Genomic DNA, 21,254 nt, shown 5'->3' on the forward strand with positions numbered 1-21,254 from the left:
AGGTTCCCGATTACTTGTCTGAAACTTTTTTCTCACTCACTTTTCTTCCTCAAATTTCTCCCCAATTGTAACACGCATGGTCCCATTGCTTGCATGCTTTGCGAGCTGGCCACACACACCCCAAAAAGCCGGTTGGTGGCATTTGGTGATACATTTTATGTTTGTTGTGTTGTTAAAAGTTTGATAGAACCCTAGTAGTATCAGAGGGAAAATAACCACATCCCCCTCCACTTTTGACTTGAATTTACTTGATTTTGGTCCCCTAATTCCCTTTGGATGTGAACTTTAATATTGAAATTCCCCTCCCACCAAAATCTTTCCCCATAAGAATTATTATAAAAAATGTGTTTTATTTAAATGGTACAAAAGCAATTAGTTTAACAAATAGATATGAAACAACTTCATTATCTTATTAGATGCTTGATTTTATTAGCAGCAAACAATTAGCAAAATAAAGTACTTGAAAAGTACATAAAAATAATTGAGAACAATTTGTTAAAAAGCGTGTGATGGATGATTTTTTTTGTACAAAATAAAGATCCATTAATTTGGCAATTGAATAACACAATTCCTACACAAAGTTAACTATCGAATTCCACCCTCAGAACTGCATAATCTCAGCATGGTAGATGTGAAGGTTTCAATGAAAAACGTCCTAATTTTTGAAAGAATTTGTTGTTTCACGGGTGAGTTGTTAAATAAAAAATCACCATAAACAGCAGAAAGTGAAAATCAAAAACATTTTAATATGTTTGATTCTTAATTGTCAAAAAGCTGTAGAGTGTTTATTGCAATTTTACGGTATTAAAAGACATTATTTGTGGAAGGAATATTAATAAAATATTAGTTTATGCAATGCTACATTTTGCAAGTTTGGCTTGTTAAAAAACAAAGAGATATAAAAAATAAAATATTTGACACCTCCCACCCTAAAATGTCCTTTATTGAAGAGCACAGACATCTTTTAATTTGTACAAAAGTTATGTTAATACAATTTAAATGAAATTGTATACACGTTCAGAATGCACAAGTCTAGTTAAAGGCACTTGACACCTTTGGTAATGTTGTGAAAGAGCAGTATTGTCACTTGGTGTATCTCCACATATGCACAAAGTAACAAATCTGTTAACACTTTTTTAGCTGCAAAAGAATAAGGAAATAATGTTGCACAACTTTGAGTGCTTTCAGATGGACAATAAAAGGCTTCAGGCCTGAAGTCTTTTTTATTAATTTAGTGAGAAACTACCTCTTTCTCAAAAACTACGTTGTTTCAGAGGGAGACGTTTCTCACAACTATTAACAGCTGTTTTATGCTAAGTTTTTAAATTACCGGTAATTACCGAGTGTCCATTACCTTTAAACGCATAGAAAGATGGTAAGTACAATGGCAATAGTTTACTGTATTTACAATGAAATGGTACATTGAATGATTGAAAGAAGGGTTTGCCAATCCAATATTACATTTCAAGATCTATCAACAAAAACCATAACTTAAAACAAACAACAATGGTAGTGCGCTAGCAAAGTTTGTTCTCAGTTTTTTTTTTCATTCACAAAAAAGATGATTGGCCAGTTGCATGCACAGAACCAACATTTGCTAGTTCAGGCCTGCATGCTTCGTTTTTGAAATTGTTGAGGAACACTGTGACTGTGTGTTTGTGGGTGAACATCCGGAAAAACCAATGTCAAAGTCCAAACCATGGGATGTCCTCGGTTTACACATTTACAAACATTTTTCTGTGTGTGCGCATAAACTTGGAAATGGCGATGGAATTTGTGGGTAAATGCTCCTCTACCTAACCTCAGTGATTGACATTATGAATAAAAATATGTCACACAACAAACTTTCAACTGATTAATTTTCCTAAAGAATACAAGTATAAATCAGAAAACTTCTTTCATAAAAGGTTTTACACTGGTAAGTAATCTTCCAGGCAGCTTCTTTTTCTTTCTTTTTTTACTTTGGCACATTGAATAATTTTTCTCCGATTTGATCATTGTAAATTCAGAGAGATTTGTTGGACCTGGTCAAAGAAATACTTCTGAGTTTTTTACATGGACGGCAAACGAATAGGGGACGAAATTACAAACAAAATGTGTGTTTTAATTCCTGGAGACGTGGAAGATCAAAAATGTCTTACACCGGGGTGCTGCAAAAGGACACCAGTGTAGAATCAATAGACGAACTGGCCACCAATTAACTTGGAAAAGCCATACTCGAGCCCGCCTGTAGCCGTCCGAGTGAGTGAGTTTGTTTCCTGCAATTGTCACAATATTAACTACAGAAGATATCTATTGACCAAGAGCGATGTCTACTGGTCGAATTTGTCGTTCTCCTTCGATCAGGAAGATCTGGCAGGCTTTCTTGAGAAGGAACACACCCATCTGTCTTCTCTGTCGGACAGGCCATGTTGAAGATGGACCATAGAAATCACCCTTCTTGATGTTTGTTAATCGACTCAGACCTATTATGAAGGAACAGAAGAAACTCATACTCAGAGTGCGTCAAAGTTATTCAAGCAAGTTGAACTATGTGTAGTGCTGTTGTAAACATGTAGTTAACGTAGATGTTAAATAAAAGCATTGATTGACAAGGAATAAAGTCACCCCACCGTGCCGGTGACTGGTCTGTGCGAGCATGCCAACCACGAGACAGTCTTGTATCTGCTGCTAAACCTGTAAGACGTATGCTCTCTACACCTTTATTCAGCCGGGACCCCGGACTCGCCATTTAGCCAGCGCTTTACAACATATGTTTAATAGCTTTTGTAATTTTTTTGATCAAACTTTGCAGTAAAAATTTTCTCAACAGTATACTATCGACAGCTGTTGTAGCCTTCTTACCAAAAGTTTTACTGCCATTAATTCTAAAAGTCATTCCCAAACATATACCTTCCCTTTAAAGCTCCGTATACAAAATTTCCAAACAACGTCTTTTTGAAGATGAAAAGGAAAAGATGATACTGACCTACAGCTTCCACCATGCATGCTTCTCTTGCGTAAGCCTCTACTGGTATGACACTCTGGAAGCAGTGTAGTGACACTACTCCTAGACCTGCTGACCATATGTCTAAGATGTGATTTACTTTGGCACCAGGCTGTCAAAAACACAAACACAGAATTAGAACATTTAATAATAACAACACCTGTTAAAACAAGGTGATACGTAGTTGTCAAGATATGGGACTTGGTTGTCAGAGACGTCAGAAGTTCTCTTGTTGGTGTGTGTGTAAATTTTGACTGCTTTATACGTATGTGTAGATTACTGACCATGGACTCAAACGGCAAAAGTATAGATTGAGGGAATAAAAGAGTGGTATTGAGGTCTTTTATAAGCTGGCTATAACCAATGTTTCGATGAGAGAGATTGGCTGTTGCCAGCTTGGCATTTATATCCCCTAGTGGGAGTTTGCCAAGTGCCCTTGACGGGAAGATCATCTAAACCAAACAAACACCAAACAAACATCTGCACAAGTTACAAAATAATAATAATAATAATAACCCATTTTTATATAGCGTTTTTTACACCCGGAGGGCGTCCCAAAGCGCTTCACATTATTACCCCTGGTCACTGGTCCTTAAACCACTCCTTAAACCATCTCAGCTCCCTGGTGGGGAGTACATGCAGCCTGTGCAACATTAATATGCGCTACTTGGCTAAATCAATCACAAGAACCATCTCTGCCCTCACAGGTACCCATTTACCCCTGGGTGGAGAGAAGCAATTATAGTTTTAACTATAGTTTTAACTTGAAAGTCTCTTGCTCAGGGACACAAGTGTCAGGACCAGGATTTGAACCCACACTCTGCTGAACAGAAGCATCAGAGCTTGTTCGGTGCTCTTATCCGCTCGGCCACTACACCCTAAAATACCCATTATAGGTTACCTCATTTCTAAAGACATGCATAAAAGGCATCCCTTCCTTCACAAAGACAAGCAAGCCTAAGAGACTAATTTAAAAAAAAATAATAATAATTCAATAACATTATTGTGGTTCAAGATGTTAGATATTTGAATGCTTACTTGTTTCTTTGCAGCTTTTGCTGATTTGTCAGCGTCTTTATCTTTCTGTGGTTTCATTGAAGAAAGAGCTTCATAGAAGTGTGCATAGGGTCGCCCACGCTTCCCTTTCCCTATGTAAAACGTTGCAGCAACAAATACCTACAGAATGCAATGTTGATATGAAGAATGGTTGAATATCATCAATGAGAAAGTTGAATAGGGATCATTTTTCATTCAGTTATCAAATTATCACTTTTTGGGTCAAATTAGTCAAATTCATTCTCTCTCATTATGTGGCATAACTCTAGTTTGTAGTCAGTACAGCTGCTATGTCATCAGCCATTAGCTTTAGTCCTGCTAGGTTATACACATTTCTCTCATAGCAACCTAGTGTGTTTTTGTTATGTTCTTTTCCTCATGCTCTCTTTATTTTTGTTTTCAATACCATGTTTTCAATACCATGTTCCTGACCTCTTTTCACACAGTATTTATACCTCATGCTCAATAAAAACATATAGCAGAACCTAGACAATTTCATAGTCGATACAGGCTTGTAAGCTTTGTTTTTGACAGGGCAAGGGCACCAAGGCATTTCACATTAGTAAAGGGCACTCTATGAAGAAATTATTCCATACCCGGAATGTTTCTAGCTCAGTGAGTTGTGTGTAGCGCCCAGGTAGGTCCATGGTAACTCTTGGATCTAATAACAGGTAGTTAAAGGAAGACTTGAGGGTTCCTTCACGCCATTTGCGAGACTGGTCGGGTATCTGGAATGGTGCGACCATTAACTGCTCCTCTGCTGCCATCGTATGGTGCGATTCTTTCAGGTGACCTGTGTTTAGATACTCCGCTAGTTCCCATCGGAAACCTGGGATAGAAAAAGAACAAAAACTCTTCTTGGAATTGATTTCGTGATCAGGCTGTACATTGTATCCATTTAGGTCTAAGTGCATGTTAGTGGTACTAAATAGCTTTCTATAGATTTTGTGCAAAAGACATTACATGCAATGCAGGTGAAAAAAAGGCAAAACTAATTGTTCTTATTGACTTCTTTTCGACTTCTTTTCATTAATAAAAGTGAAACAAATTAAAGGAACTAAAAGCTTAAAAGCAACAGAAAAGAGGACTGAAAATGTTTTAACCAACACAGACTATGATTAAATATTTAAACAAGGAAAAAAATTGAGATAGATAGAAGTTTGCATCTGGGATAACAAATATTAATTTTGGTTGTACCTATATACACCAATGTGTGTTAGCACTGTATACTTTGTGTATGCCAGGAAAAATACCTCTGTGATTTTTTTTCACAGAGATCAGTAAAAATTTATAAGGACAAAATTGTTTAATAAATGGTTCAGAACAACCCCAACTCATTTAGAGATTATCATTACATGGTGTTACGGCAAACCTTTCTATATAATAAATAGTTGTTTGGTTTTCTTACCCTCTGTATTATGTCTGCTTGCAGCTCGCTTAGCAAAGCTTGGATCCTCTTGCATTTTAGCTAAATGCCTTAAGTAAACCAGACGAGTGGTTGACGTAATAGGACCAGCCTCTTCCCCATACTTCCTCATCATTTCTCTTATTCCGTTATCTGTCAACTCTAGAAGTTCCTGAGACAGCGAAGGAGCCTCAAGCTGCTCGTCATCCTCCTCCATCTGGAAGTCTCTCCAGTCATACAGCATTGTGTCATCGCTTGAGACGATACTGTACTCTAAGACAGACATGTCATGATGATTGGACATGGCTGATGGACACTGGCGCTCAATTAAAGTAGTTCCAGTTTGAGGATCATGATATAAGGTCTCAATGTCTTCTTGTTCGGACACGTTGCCTGGTCTTAGAGAGGTTAATAAATGAGGGTCTTCTGATGTTTGGCACCTATGAGAGACAATTTTCCCGGTTGTTGAGACACTACCATAATCATCATTTACCTGGCTCCCTGGCTTATATGAACTCTCATACCGGTCTCTACTGAGTGGCAAAAGGGAATCCTCATCAGATGTAATCAAACTGTCTTCTAATGAACTGCTGGCTTCCTCAACGAATTGTCTTTGATCTTGCTGTGAAGGTTGCTGCGACAGATTCTTACCCTGCATTTTATCCTGATCAATGCGTCTTACATCCATATCCCTGGCTTCATTATAATGAGTTGTTTTGGGTACTTTCATGAAAGATTCAGAGTCATCACTGAAAGTGACTCTCCTTGAATTCCTCTTCGACTTATCCGGGATCTGCTTCTTGCTATTGCAAGAAAACATGTCGTCACTCTGGCAAGTAACATACGCAGAGCTTTCATCACTTGTGTTAGAGACTCTACTCTCAAGCGACACTTCATTCAATTGTTCTTCGGGAAGACTTTTGTTGATCAAAGCAGTTGATCTTCTTGATGGTCTATATATAACAGTCTTGTCCAAGGGTGGGGTTTCACCACTTTGGGAGCTACGAATTTTTGTAAAGACGGTGGGATGGTCTGGGGAGGTTAGGTCCAGACCGTGGCAGCTCTCACTCAGGGCTTCTTCAAGTTCCTTAGATGACAGAGTTCGATCACAAGAAGACAGCTCAGATTCATCAGTCGTGTTATCTTCATCTTGTAACATGGACACTGGAGAGTTACCACTACCTTTAAATATTTCCAAACATCTTTCATTTTCCTTAAAAACTGGTTTTGATTCTGAAAAAATTCTTCTAGACGGTTCTTTCCTTCCACCAACAGTAAGATTTGATCTGATGCCTTTCTCCCTCTGTGTGGTCTCCAATATTTCTGAACGACACTCACTTTGTCCAACCAAGACTTGTTTCGGTTCTGAAAGCGTCCGTCTGTCTGTTCTTGGTTTTGTCTTTTCGCCAACTTCGAAACTTGCTTTGTTGTTTGTGCTCTTGGAATGCTCTCTCAGTTTAGTGTCCATCTTTTCGGAATCTTTATCATGGCTCAGTGGTTTGAAATCAGGGATTGAACTAGTCCCTGAAGACTTATTTCTAGTTCCTGTGACGCCAAAACTGGTTCTGAAATTCTCATTCCGAAAGTACTCTCTCCTTGCTGTTTTGAGTTTAGGATGACAAAAATCACCCTCACTGGGCTCAAAATAGTTATCAGCCTCTGCCCCAATGCTCGGGACTAAATCTGGAAAGAAAGATCTTGACAGGTACTTTTTGTCTTGTTCAGTGTGAGCTGCAGAGTAGGACGAACATGAGATACAAGATTCTTGGAGGTAGTCTGAGAGGCCAGTGGAATCAAATGATGGATGTGTAGAATCTTGGAGGCAGTTGAGTGATGAGTTGCTGAATTGCAAATTGTGGTCAGGGTGAGGTTCACGGAAACTCTGACGACTTGCTCCGCTCGTTTGATGTTCTGTCCAAAATTCAATGATAATTGTAATTATAGTGATATTCGAGGTGAAGTATGAAATGGTTAAAAGACACAATCAATGCACTTTTCTTTTTTGCAACCAATTTTACCCTTGGAAGCATTGGTTGAACTTTAAGGAAGTCTTTGAAAATGGCAGTTCAGTTCAGTGCACAACAAAAAAAGTATGAAAGTATGATACACACACGGAAAAATAAAACAGGAGGTTTTTGAAGATGCTCAATTAAACTGTTTTTCACTTAAGGAAAGGTGTGATTTTTTCATAGTTTGTGTTTTACATGATTGGATCATCACATTCACATTCGCAGCTTTTATATTTCCCTGTCCCCCGATCCCATTTATTCTTATTTTTGTGTGTGATTAAGTAATGAGCTTCTATTGCACTCGAACAATGAAGAAGAAAAAACCTACCTGTGAAAACATTGTCGTCTTCTAGACTCTGCTCATTTGGTTCCTCCTGTTCCTCGTCAGGTTTGTAAGTCCTCATGACATTGTAGCACTCAGTATTCCCTTGTTCATTTGCCAAATCAATAGCAGTAGCACCCTCCTCGTCACATAGGTCAGGATTTCCACCGTTCCGTAGAAGCAGACTAAGAGCTTGATAGCGCCCCCATGTGGCAGCTACATGAACAGGTGTCAGGCCATCTTCAGATCTTATTGGAAGGTTGGAAAGGAATTTGTTTAAAAAAATATAATCTCTGGGGGTCTGTCCACCTCAATTTTGGACCCCAATTAGCCTCACTTAAAGGTAGATTGGTTTAAGTTTCATTTTAGTTGTTAAATGGTCAGTGTGCTATACATCGTTATATCATGCCGTCCTGTCAGAAAAATGTTTACAAATTGATGAGAAAAACACCCTTTTCACAAGTTTTTTTTTTTTTTTTTTTTTCACATTTATAACAAGGATAGGATGTGAAACTGTCATCAGTTATAAATAGTAGGCCCTAAGTTCAGTTGTCTAGATAATAACATTTTTCAATATGATATTTACCTGGATGACGGAGAATATTCATAAATGTATAACAAGTCTTCATGTACAAAACAATGTGCTGCCAGTGACCAAGCAATGGCGGCGCAGCAATGGGAGCTTGTAGCGTTTGCACGTCTGGACCTTTATCATGGTGTGGTCATCTTTATTTTACTTCATTCCAACTCATTGTAACCAAACTGAGGCTGGATGAAATAATAGTCTGGTGCCATGCGCAATGAATGTAAGCATTCATAACTGCTATTGGAAACAGGGTCTATTGACATTCCTGATACCACAGTGTAGCACCCACCTTATATTTGGATTGCCATCGTGCTCCAGAAGTAGTTTAACAAAGTCTAGAGTACTGCTTGTGTCAGCTCCGATGGCCAGATGAAAAGGGCTGATGCCAGAGGATAGAATCAAGTTAGGACTGGCTCCTTTCTTCAGCAAGGACTCCGCTAACCTATGTGTAAAAATAAGAATATTGATTATATTAATCAACAGTAAATTATACTACAAATTTTTATCAAAGTGCTGTGTACTTATTAGGACCAGAGATGCCAACATTTGCATCTTGCAATCAGAGAGAGTACATTCAACATAATATGAAAAGTAGGATTTGAAACTTTGCATGGTGGGAATACGATAAGTTACGATAAGATATGATAAGATACGATAAGATATGAAAAGTTTGTGGTAAAAAGTCGATCAGAGCATATGCCTACTGATCTAAACGTCGAGTTGAAACTAACGTTTCTTTTCGAAACCACCCAACTCATTTGAAGATTATCATTACTTGGTGTTAGCGCAAACTTTTAAATGTATCGTAGGAAAATATTTCCATAATCAGGGAGATAGGCCCTATATATTTGTTTATCAGTACATGGAAAGTTTGGTCTATTTTCAGGGAACATTCTGTAGAATCAGGAAGATTTGGCAGCCCTGTAACTACCCTTGTTCATTTGGGCTTTTAAAGGGTCTATGTAACTTTTGTAGGACAAAAAACACAATTTCCAGAGATTTACACTAAACTTACACAGTTTGAAGATAATGATAGTAGAAAGCTTCCCTGAAAATACTACGTGCTGAGGTGCTGTAGTTTTGGGGAAATGAGTAAAACAATGTCATGAAAATAATCGTCTCATGAGACGAAAATTATTTTAATCATTTACAAATGTATTTTCATGACATTGTTTTATTCATTTCTCAAAAACTACAGCACCTCAGTAAGTAAGGTTTGAAGGGAAGCTTTCCACTATCATTATCTTCAAACCCTGTAAGTTTAATGTAAATCTATACACATTTTGAAAAAGTACCCAAATCCTTTAATAGCAATCCATGAACAATCTAAATTTGTAAAGGAGTGTGATGCACAAGCAGCCGACACTCGATAGGATTTGAACTGCCTCTAAATACCAGACAGTCGCGGTGGTCTACATATTGTAGATGGTAAGACATCTACTCTAGAATGGCAAAAGCCATTAGTTTTAATCCCAACTGAGTTATTATGCCTGTGAATTTGGTTCACAGGGTTCGAGAAAGTACTGAGTATACGTTGCTTAAACTCATCTACAGGCCTGGAATTACACGCAGGCCATGGACTCCATTGCCCCCAGTCTTGGTCTTGGCCTTGGTGCCCGTTCCAAAGTTCCCATAGACCATAGAATTCCAATGGAAGTGCCCTTTGCAAAATGAAAATGGCCTTGCCCTTTTAAAGATGAGATTACTGGTCTGCATATGTGTAAGGGTAAAACCAATTAATACACTAGGCCAAATTTGGTTAGAAGAGATTTAAATATTTTGATCATTTTTTATATTTCAACAGAGGAATAACGAATGTTGCACGAACCAAAAACTTGATCTACAAAAGGTATCAAAACCCTTTAATAAAAATGAGGTAATTCTATTAAAAATTGACTGTCTGTTCCACCTTAAAATACTACTCTGGATGATCCCTGTGTTTGCACTAGGTTCAACAGAAAACTCCAACAGAGGTGAAAGGTAGGGCATCCTGACAAGTGTTCATTGTTTAGGACCAGGGTCAGTAAGTTCCAACTAGTGCTATCTTTTAGACCTCCTACATGTAATAGTAATAATTTATCATACTATTATTAGCCTACTTTTAGGAATAGTACATCAAACTTTGTTTGTGTTTGCTAATGTGTAACCTAGTTAAAGTCACTAGATACGTTTGGTAATAATTGTCAAAGACCTTGATTCTCACTTGGTATGTCCATAGAGAAAGGACATTGTATACCAACATGCATAAAATAACAAACATGTACATTTGGGCTCAGTTGGTCAACGGAGTTGCAAGAAAATATTAAAAGAAAAAACTCTCTTGTTGCACAAGTTTATTTGCTTTCACTTTCAGATGCCTAATATAAAATTTGAGTGAGAAATAACGTCTTTCACAAAAACTAAGTTACTTCAGATGGAGCCGTTTCTCACAATGTTTTATACTATCAACAGGTTTCCATTGCTCGTTACCAAGTAAGTTTTTATGCTACATAATTATTTGGGCATTAACTAATAGTGTCCGTGCCTTTAAACATCAAGGGGCCTCAATTGTTTGCACAATCCCCCTGTTAGTACAAAACTTTGTGGTCTCAGGTATTTATAAAATTGACTTATCATCGCTTTAAAGATAATGACCGATATTAAGGGTCCCAGGTCCGGCAACAAACTGACGCGCTGACCATAAATGTCCCCCCAAAAAACTAATCACTGTTTGTCTCATTAACTCTTCCAAAAACATCTACACAAGTAACTGTTTTCTTATATTTTTTTCTGAAATTTTACAGAGCAGGCAGCAGGAGAGTAATGACTCTATCATGTCTCTTGTATCGTGAAATAGTATCAGTTTTTATTTCCTTTTTTTTCTGGTAAAGGGAACACAACTGTTAAAAGCCAACAGCAATGATAACTTTCATGAAAAACATATTTCATTGGAAAAACTGATGCTGGTGTCCAAGATAACCACAACTTTTTTAGTATGTTTAAAAATACTTTGTGCGTTGGGCAATTAGAGTTTTATGGTTATAAAAACAATCTGATTTTTTTTTCTAGCTAAGTATACTTGAGTAAACATACTGAGTTGTAAAATAGAATTGGTATCAAATCAAACTTGCCACAACAAATTTTTCTGGCAGACTCATCTTACCCATCACTTTATGAGAACGACACTTTATTAGAATTATGCAAAGACTTTTCTTTCTGTTATGTGCTCTTCTTGGGTACTTTGTACTTGTAGGTAAGTTTATTTGACAGTGTTACTTGATTGGGGTGTTACTTGATTGTGCGCATGTTTTACTTGAATAACTGTTATGTGTTATGCGTAAATGATCGTAAGGCACTGTTCATGAGTGTGAATACAACTCCAGTTGTCTTCATCAGCTTTTTAAAATGGGTCTGAAGCGGTGTTCCAAATAGACTTTTTCTTCCGCTGCAATGCAGAAAGTTACCTTGTCTGAATTTGGTGTAATTCTATCATGTGTTACCACCTAGACTTATATTCTGTGACATTTGCATAGCATTTTACAGCGTGGTTGCGGTAGGTTTACAGTGCGCACCAATTCCCAAAGTTACCAAGGCTGCAATATCGTCTTCTGCAACCTTTTTTCGGCCTGTTAGTTTTACACATCAGCGGTCACGGTAAATTGACAGGGAGGTCAGTTTACCATGCGTTCTTATTGGATTTAATTTTGTCATTTTACAGAAAAGTCGCGGAGACTACTTTTCCACCTATAGGACTGCCTAAAACTACATATTTATTAATAATAATCGTATTTATAACACGCCTTTTCCAAAGGATAAGCACCAAGTATTTACTGCAAGGTGAGTGAGTGGGATGAAGTTTGAAATATGAGACCTACAAGTAGTCCTTAGCATCATGTAATGGTTTACAAGGTGCTGTGGCGCAATGCAATAGTTAAGTGTCTTACGTAAGGACACAAGTGTCACGACTGGGGCTCGAACCCTCACTCTGCCCAATCTAAAACACCAGAGTTTGAATTCGGTGCTCTTAACCGCTCGGCCATGACATTTCCACTTTAATGAGTGTTTGAGTATTTTTTTATGTTTTATAGATGCAGCAGACAAACCATGTATGAAAAAGGAATTCTCAGAGGGGGATTCTTTTGTATGTGAGTGTTCTGCTGATTACTGTGATACAGTTGAGAGACATGGCAGCTTTAATTCTCATCAGATTCTAGAGTACACCTCAAGTCAGAATGACTCTCGTTTCTTGAAGACGGTGCTAGACATGGCTGACAAACCGATGGGTAAGAAGCCTAATTTTTATGATTTATCTTTTATAACATCCTTGACCCCTCACTCTCAGAAATGTACAATGTTTATCAAGAATGTGCTTGAATTGAATGGATTTGATGTTACAACTCAACCCAGAAACCCAACATGTACAAAAAATATACTTTGATATAATTACGACTGAAGCAAGTCGAAACGAAAACGTCCCCTCGATCCACTAAAGCTAAGTAAAAAGTTCTGGTCGATTTTTTACCCTCGTAACTTAGGAGTACTCTTAGGACTTAGGATGAGTTAAGTTCTGTATCCATGCGTAGATGTTAAGACATTGAACCCATCCAAAGTTACTCGTCCTAACTCGAGATAGGATTAATCCTAGCATTTCGTGAAATCGTTTGCAGACAAACTTGTTTAAGGCTGATGACAAATATTATGTTAAGCCCTTTGATGTCTTTTTTTTAAAACCACTTTAAAAAAAAGGTAAATTTTGAATTTTGTTGGCCAAAATGATAAAATTTACCATAATTTCAGACCAGGTTGAAATCCTTTCACTGGCTTTCAATTCTGCACTTTTAACCACGAGACAAACAAATCTGTGGTTGATTTTAGAGGACAGGGTGCTGTTGATAGTAGATTCTTCCAAGGAATACCAGAGCATCTTGGGATTTGGAGGAGCGTTCACAGACTCCGCAACCATGAACATCTTAAACGTATCGAGTGAAGCTCAGGAGAACCTGCTCAAGTCTTACTTCTCGACAGATGGTAAGATGTAGCCCCGTCCCCCTCCCAAGGCGGGTCAAAGTATCTACTCAAGAATAAGAATCTAAAGTCAATTTATGCACACATACAGAACATGTACTATCTATACAGTTTTGTAAATCATTGGGACTACTCCCTGGGGAGCTGAGATGGTTCAAGGAACAAATTAAACAGGGTAATAATGATGGCATCCCTTTGAGACTCCCTTCGAGTATGCTATATAAAAACCAATAACTTTTATAATGTGCTAATGTATGTACTGTAGTTCCAAAGAAACTCAGCTACAATCTTCATCGTCTAAGAGTTTTGGGGCAAATAAGCTCATAAAATATTTGGTGGACAGGTTGCCATACTGGTATCTTTCCTTGCCTTCACCTCTAGGGCCCTGGTTCGAACCACACCAGGGCACTATGTAGATTTGGTTTTTCAGTCTCTACCTGCCTAAACTATTTCTCTGGGGGTTTCCCCCAACATAGAAAGCTAAAAGTTTAAAACTTCTTCTCTCTATTGGGTTGTTGGCTAGTATGATGGTTAAGTTTGCTTTCCTGAGATTACTTGGCTTCACCTACAAGTAAGTACATGTACTACATGTACTTTATAGTTCTTTTCAGAACTGAGCATACATAATCAAAACATCTGGGCCCAATTTCATAGAGCTGCTAAGCACACAAATTTGCTTCGCATGAAATTTCTTCCCTGATAAAAACAGGATTACCAACCAAATTTCCATTTGTTGCATAGTGCTATTTACTGGTACTCAGCTGTTGTTTGCTTTTCCTGAAAATCATGTGGACAATTTGGTTGGTAATCCTTTTTTTATCAAGACAAAAATGACATGCTAAGCAAATTGTTGTGCTTAGCAGCTCTATGAAATCGGGGCCTGGTAGTTCTATTTGCCAGGTAAAGAACATGCTGTTACCGCAAACCAATATGAAATGAAATGACTAGCCTCAGATTTCTTCTACCACCAGAGGAAGGAATGCTCATTGCAGTTGAACTATTGAGCTGTTGTTAACAACCTATTTATATCTCTATCGGGGAACGTTTGTTTACCTGTTTGTGTTCCTACAGGTATTGAATACAATATGGGACGTGTGCCAATCCACAGCTGTGACTTCTCGTTATCGGAATACAGTTATGACGAATACGATGGAGATTTTGATCTCGTCAACTTTACCCTAGTATCTGAAGATCTAGATTTAAAGGTACAATTTAATACCATTGGTATGGCAGATATACAAGTTTATAGGCCTACCGGGCACATTATTTGTCAATGTGGACACCCAAGGCTCACAAAAGAGAAAATGAATTGAAAAATTGAGACTGATGTAGAAAGAACATTTGAACAAATGTCTTTTTCTGGACTTGAAGCACTGAAAGGGGTGTACATGTGTGCCAAGATATTCAACGTAAGCTAAAATTTCAAATAATATGTACAAGTAGGCTACATCGTAATAATATTTCAAATAAGTATTAAAGTTAGAGCAAACTTGATTACTCTAAGGTATTAAAGTGTCAGATAAATGTAAACTGATTTGTTGAAATCCTGATGAAGAATTTACTTGAGGTAATTTTTCTCTCTTTGATCACCCTCACAAGATCCCAATTATTCAGCGAGCTAAGGCAATGAGTGATCACGAGATTAAGCTGTTTGCGAGTCCCTGGTCTGCCCCAGCATGGATGAAGACTAACAAGATGATGCACAATGGTTTAAATCAAGGAAGACTCATTGGACAACCTGGGGAGAAGTACTATCAGACATGGGCAGACTACTTCATCAAGTAAGCATTAAAGGCACTGGACACTATTGGTAATTGTCAGAGACCAGTTTTCTCACAACGGTGTATCTCAACATAAATGCATAAAATAACGAACCTGTGGAAAATTTGAACTCAATTGGTCGTCAACTTGCTAGATAATAATGAAAGAAAAAATACCCTTATTGCACAAATTTGTGTGCTTTCAGATACCTCATAAAAGGCTTCAGGCCTAAAGTCTTTCAAAACTTGTTGTAAGGCAAGTTGAAAACTAGCCCCAACATGTACAACTATAACATCTGTAAGTGAAGTTTGTTAAATTGTATCTCATAAATTCTAGCCTGATTATTCACAAAGGCTTTGAAGGTAATTGCCCCCTGACCATCATATTTAAAAGTTCCTCATATTATACGGTGCCCTTTCAAGGAGAAAATGCCTTGGTGCCCTTGCCCTTTCAAAAATGAAGCATACAGGCCTGAAATTGTTTATCTTTCTCAGGTTTTTGAAAGAGTATGACGCCCTGGATGTTCCAATGTGGGGTTTGACGGTTCAGAATGAACCCACAGCTGGTCTGATTCCTTTCTACCCATGGCAATGTATGGCAATGGAACCTCATACTACCAGAGACTTTGTCAAGATGGATCTAGGTCCTGCTCTAAGAGATAACGGCTATGGACATCTTAAACTCATGACACATGATGATAATCTACCTGCGATATTGGAGGACACTGAAACAGTAAGATATCAAACAGACCTCTTGATTTTAAATCCTATCTATTTTCATTTAGATGTGGTGACTTTCTTACTCAGGTTATTACCAATGAAAGTGGGTTCTAATTCCATGTGTTCACAAAACTCTGTTGCCACTTGGTGCAAACTATTTTCTACGATGATATTAAGATTTTTAACAGAAACCTGTTTCTCTGGTTCTTTCTTGTTAATTGTCTTTTATCAAGTCATTTTTGCAGGCCCCTTAAACGAATACAGTTTTAAGTTTCAAAGTGTTTGTTTTTCTTCAGCATAACTTGTAGGCCTAATTCTGCAATTTGAAAAATATTTTTACTGTTACGAGCATGCTTCAACAAAGCAAATTTCCATTTTTATGGACAATAAAACAATGAATTGAGTTTGAATATTAACAGGTTATGGAGGACACAGAGGCAAGAAACTACACATCAGGAATAGCACTTCATTGGTACCAATCCGATATCCCATCAGCCAACTACAGCGAATTAGACCAGATCGTCCACCATTATCCAGAAAAGTTTATCCTAGCCACTGAGGCTTGTGATGGATACCAGACGCTTGCAGTGCCTGTTATTTTAGGCAGTTGGGCTAGAGGAGAAGCCTACAGCTTTGATATAATCAAGGTAAAAAAATGGACATCTTTGTCATTTCCTAACCTGATCATAAAGACACTGGACACTAATGGTAATTGTCTAAGACGAGTCTTCTCACTTGGTGTATCAACATAATGCATAAAATAACAAACCCGTGAAAATTAATTTGAGTTCAATTGGTCGTCGAAGTTGCGAGATAACAATGAAAGATCACACAAAGTTGTGTACTTTCAGATGCTTGATTTCAGTGCTTTATACACATCATACTATTGTAAGTGTAAAATTCTAAATTATATTCTTAAAAATCCCGTAGTATTTTTTTAACTTGAGATGCTTTTTCAAAGAAGATTTCTGAACCATTTGCTCACATATTTAATTTTTATATTATTTATCCTGTTTCCAGGACTTGAATCATTTTGTAAGTGGTTGGGTGGATTGGAACCTGGCCCTGAACATGCAAGGAGGGCCTAATTGGGCTAAGAACGAGGTTGACAGCCCCATTATAGTCGATGCTGAGAATGACATCTTCTACAAACAACCGATGTTTTATCACATGGGCCACTTTAGGTAATTTGAATGATCTACATAGTAGGTGTTAGATAGAGGATTGTCTTGATAGATGTTTAAGAACAAAAAACATGTTACTGTTTGAACACCCTGCTTACAATGGCAGTTTCTCTATTCGTTCAATATCCTTGTTTGGGGGGAGGCAGATCTAAATTAGCTCATCATGCACTTGCAGGTCGGATGGATGCGTGCCATTTGCAAACATGAAAATTGCCTTGCCCTTATGCCCTTCTCAAAGATTAAATTCCAGCCCTGAACTTCTGTTATCTCACCTACAGTGTTCACACTTTTCTGTTTTAATGGCAGTTTAGAGTTGTAATATTCTCAAGCGGTCCACAACACTTTCTCTGTATGTTCTCCTGAAACACTAACAGCCTCCAGAAGACGGTCAGAGCACACTGACTAAAATGTCAAGCAGTACAAACCAGCTCTCTTCTCAGAGCCACCACTACTCACAAATAAGATTTGTACAAGGTGTCAACGCAATCTTACTTAAGTTGACTAGAACAGTCTTGATCTCTTGTTTGTTTCTACAGTAAATTCATCCCAGCGGGTTCAGTACGTGTTGATCTTGGATCATCCTCCAGTACTAGTCTGGACATGACTGCATTCAAGCACCCTGATGGTACAATAGCGACAGTTATACTCAACAGGTTGGTCATGTGCATAGTAAATCTCACTTTGTTAGACCTAACAAAGTGTTGGTTCTTGTGATTGATTTAGCTCATTAGCACATGTTGCACGGGCTGTACTCCCAAAGGAGCTGAGATGGTTTGACTGGCCTGATACTCTATGTAGTGACCAGGGCAATGATGTTGGAAGTGCTTTGAATGCCCTTCGGTGTGAAAAGCACTAATGTATGGGCTATACAAAAAACAATTACTATCATTATTATTATTATCGTTATTATTATCGTTATTATTATCGTTATTATTATCGTTATTATTATCGTTGTTGTTGTCGTTGTTGTTGTCGTTGTCGTTGTCGTTGTCGTTGTCGTTGTCGTTATTGTTATTGTTATTGTTATTGTTATTATTATTATTATTATTATTATTATTATTATTCCACAGGGGTGACTCTGAAGTTCCCTTCAGCATGCATGACATCACTAAGACTGGCTACATCAACGCCATAGCTCCACCACGCTCCATTAAGACATACCTCTGGAAATTTGAGGATATCGTTACAACGTCTACCCCAGATCGCTCTACACAACAAGGGTCGTTCACAACTAAATATGGAGGAAATGATGGGCCTGGGATGAAAATGAGTTTCTCTCTGATAATAGGAATGGTTTTACTTTGCAATCTTGTTTTCAACCTTTTCAGCACTGCCAATTAGAAAATTTTACAAACATCTGGGGCCAATTTCATAGAGCTGCTTAAGCAAAAAATTTGCTTAAGCACGAAAATAGCTCCCTTATTTTACACATGTTACTGGCCAAAATGTCCTGCCATATACATTGCTTATGACTAGTATTAAGCTGTTGTTTACTTAGCATTACAATTGAGTGGAGTCTTGGCCGGTAATCTGATTTTACTAAGCAATGAATTTTTTGCTTAAGAAAAATTTTTTGCTTAAGCAGCTCTATGAAATTGGCCCCAGGCCTGATACTTCACGGAGGTAACAAAGACAATTGCCTCTATGCCCCCTGGTCATTGCCTTATACTGGAGTATACTGGTAAATAGAAATGTACAATTTCCTCGTAGGGGCCCTTTACCTAGGAGTAAATGCCTTGGTGCCCTTGCCCTTTCAAAAACGAAGCATACAGGCCTGAAACATTTGTATATATTATGCTCACACTGTACAATGAGTTTTACATAATAAGCCAACTGAAGCTCACCAAACAATAAAACAAAATGTAGTATTGTAGGCCGATTATCAACATGGAAGCACAAAATTTATTCACTATTAATTAGGATTGATACTCAGCATTGTGTGATTGATGAAGAGCTGTCATTTGCTGAGAGTCGCTGTACGTTACTATTGTTTGTTAAATCAAAGATGATGACCAATACAAATAAGGAATCTTAGAGTTTTACGCTATAATAGTATTCATAAAAGTATGATTGTTTTAAAGCAACCCAGCAATGCATGCGCCACATTAATGTTTCATTATCTAGAATGTAATATTGTAGACAAAGCTTTTAAAATAGTTGATGGTTTAATTGGATTTTGTTTTTATTTTGTTTTACATTTACGGATAAATGAATGAATATTAGTTTTCTTTAAAATAGGACACAATAAAGGAAAAGTGATATACTATTAATATAATAAAAACTGCTTAAGTTTGTCAATAAACTCAAGTTCCGATAGCGTATTCCGTAACCCTCCTCCCGACAGCCGCCAGGCCGGGGGGTTACAAGATTCTCTCGAGCGGCCAACGACAGTCTGGTCCAACACGTATAATTCTGACAGCTAGTCACCAGATTGGGATCCCATTTATCACTTTCACAAATCATGACACAAATTCTAAAGGCACGACATTAATCCTCAATGTCTAATGAACATTCAAAACACCATTGAGTGTTCATTAGACATTGAGGATTAAGTTAGGACCTTAGAATTTGCGTAATGATTTTTGAAAGTGATAAAAATGGGGAAAATCTGGTGACTAGCTGTCAAAATTATACGTGTTGGACCAGACTGTCGCTGGCCGCTTGAGAGTATCTCGTAACCCTCCGGCCATCAGGAGAGGAGAGTTACGTTATCGCAACTAAATAAACTCAAGAGTGTAATACAAATCGTGTTTGTTTGTCTCACAAGAAATTTGCTTGATATGGATATGTTCAATTTTAAATATAATGTATTATGTGTAGGGCCTAGCATGCCTAGTATCTTCCTAGTGCCTTGGTATTTTTAGAACTATGGTTCGTTCCGCTATCGTCTCTCACACGTTCATGGAGACGATAGCGGAACAAATAGTTCTAGGAGGTGTCTTGGAATTGGAATTGAAATTGGATGGAATGCAAATAATATGTCAAAGTTTTAAGCTACTGGCACACTGCACACTGCGGCCTGGGTTAATTGCCTTGTTCGTTGACTAAATAAGTGGGGCTACTCAAACCAGTGTGTCACTGTCATCTTAAATCCGGCATGAATGTATTTGGAAAAGTTTCCGTATGGCGCCACCACTTTTTCATTCGAAATAAAATAATATAGTATCTAATTTACCTGATTGATATATCCCTTTTTTTAAAAATGAGTGAAAAAGTGGTGGCGCCATACGGAAAGTTATCCATAATATCTGCTGTCAACACTGTTTGTAGACAACACTCACTCTCAGTCATGCCTTTATGTCATCGACTCGAGTCAAGAGTTGACTCGAGTGACATCGAGTCGACCATTCGATTGATTGCGTTGATGAAACTTACCTGAACCTGTCTTGTTCAATGGCCTGAAACAAAGCATCAGTCAGTTCAAGCTCATCAGGATGTGCCATTTTTTCTTCAGTAGGTTGAAAATATCTACCATGGTTTACTTCTTTAGTTAAGTGGAATCTGGCAAAGTATGAGCAGCAGAGCTAGGTGGTGTGTTATGTTTTGACTTGTCCGCCCGCCTCTCACGATTTAGTCTGCAATTTTATCCGTTCACAAGTATTTTGACATTTCTAATGGTAGACGTCTAGGATTCTGACTATAGTTCCTGATAAATTTGACCCAACAGAGGGCGCAATTTTGTTTGTTTGTAGGGGGCGCCCTGGGGGTGCAACGTGCAACGTTCACAAGTTACATTATTGTTTTTTCTTTTCTAAACCAAGCTTTACTTTCGAATAATGTGTTTGGGTCATGCAATTAATATTTTGTGTAGTTAAAAGAGTGTGGTCAAAATAAAGACCAGTATTCTCACTTGGATTATCAAAACAATTTGGGATCAGTAAGAAAAAAACCCACAACATTGTTGCTTAGTTTTGTCATGGTTTTGTGTGCTTTCAGCAGATGGCCTTCTCAGACTCAAATTTTGTTGAAAATCCCCTACGAGTTTAACACTACATTACTTCAAAGAGGTAGTTTCTAACATCGTTTTAGTCACCAACTCCCCATAGCTCTCAAACAAGTAAGTTGTTTATGGTCATTCATTTTTGGAGCAAAAAAATGTAATATTAAACCCTTGCCCCCCCCCCCCCCCCAGCCTCAGGTTAGGCTATAAGACATTCTGAAAGTATCGTCGTTAAAATAAAGCTTTATTGACACAATAACCCAGTTTCAGGCCTAAAGATTT

The 21,254-nt window shown here is 37.8% G+C and overlaps 2 protein-coding genes across 2 annotated transcripts; one reads left to right on the plus strand and one right to left on the minus strand.

Annotated features, from left to right (window-relative positions):
- Window positions 1-438: 438 nt before the first annotated feature.
- LOC139942192 (uncharacterized) lies at window positions 439-20,492 on the minus strand. Its single transcript, XM_071938960.1, has 8 exons — window positions 20,408-20,492; window positions 8,654-8,806; window positions 7,785-8,026; window positions 5,451-7,358; window positions 4,639-4,871; window positions 4,025-4,162; window positions 2,969-3,098; window positions 439-2,465 (listed from the first exon to the last, which is right to left on the minus strand). Exons 1-8 carry the CDS (start codon window positions 20,473-20,475, stop codon window positions 2,293-2,295), a joined length of 3,045 nt encoding a protein of 1,014 aa, XP_071795061.1. The 5' UTR covers window positions 20,476-20,492; the 3' UTR covers window positions 439-2,292.
- On the plus strand, window positions 11,436-19,629 carry LOC139942275 (lysosomal acid glucosylceramidase-like). The gene is made up of 10 exons (XM_071939073.1): window positions 11,436-11,596; window positions 12,432-12,626; window positions 13,219-13,371; window positions 14,440-14,573; window positions 14,968-15,149; window positions 15,624-15,861; window positions 16,268-16,495; window positions 16,869-17,032; window positions 17,569-17,685; window positions 18,103-19,629. Exons 1-10 carry the CDS (start codon window positions 11,542-11,544, stop codon window positions 18,371-18,373), a joined length of 1,737 nt encoding a protein of 578 aa, XP_071795174.1. The 5' UTR covers window positions 11,436-11,541; the 3' UTR covers window positions 18,374-19,629.
- Window positions 20,493-21,254: the final 762 nt, after the last annotated feature.

The sequence above is a fragment of the Asterias amurensis genome, chromosome 9 (assembly GCF_032118995.1).
Source record: "Asterias amurensis chromosome 9, ASM3211899v1".
In the NCBI taxonomy this organism is placed as follows: domain Eukaryota; kingdom Metazoa; phylum Echinodermata; class Asteroidea; order Forcipulatida; family Asteriidae; genus Asterias; species Asterias amurensis.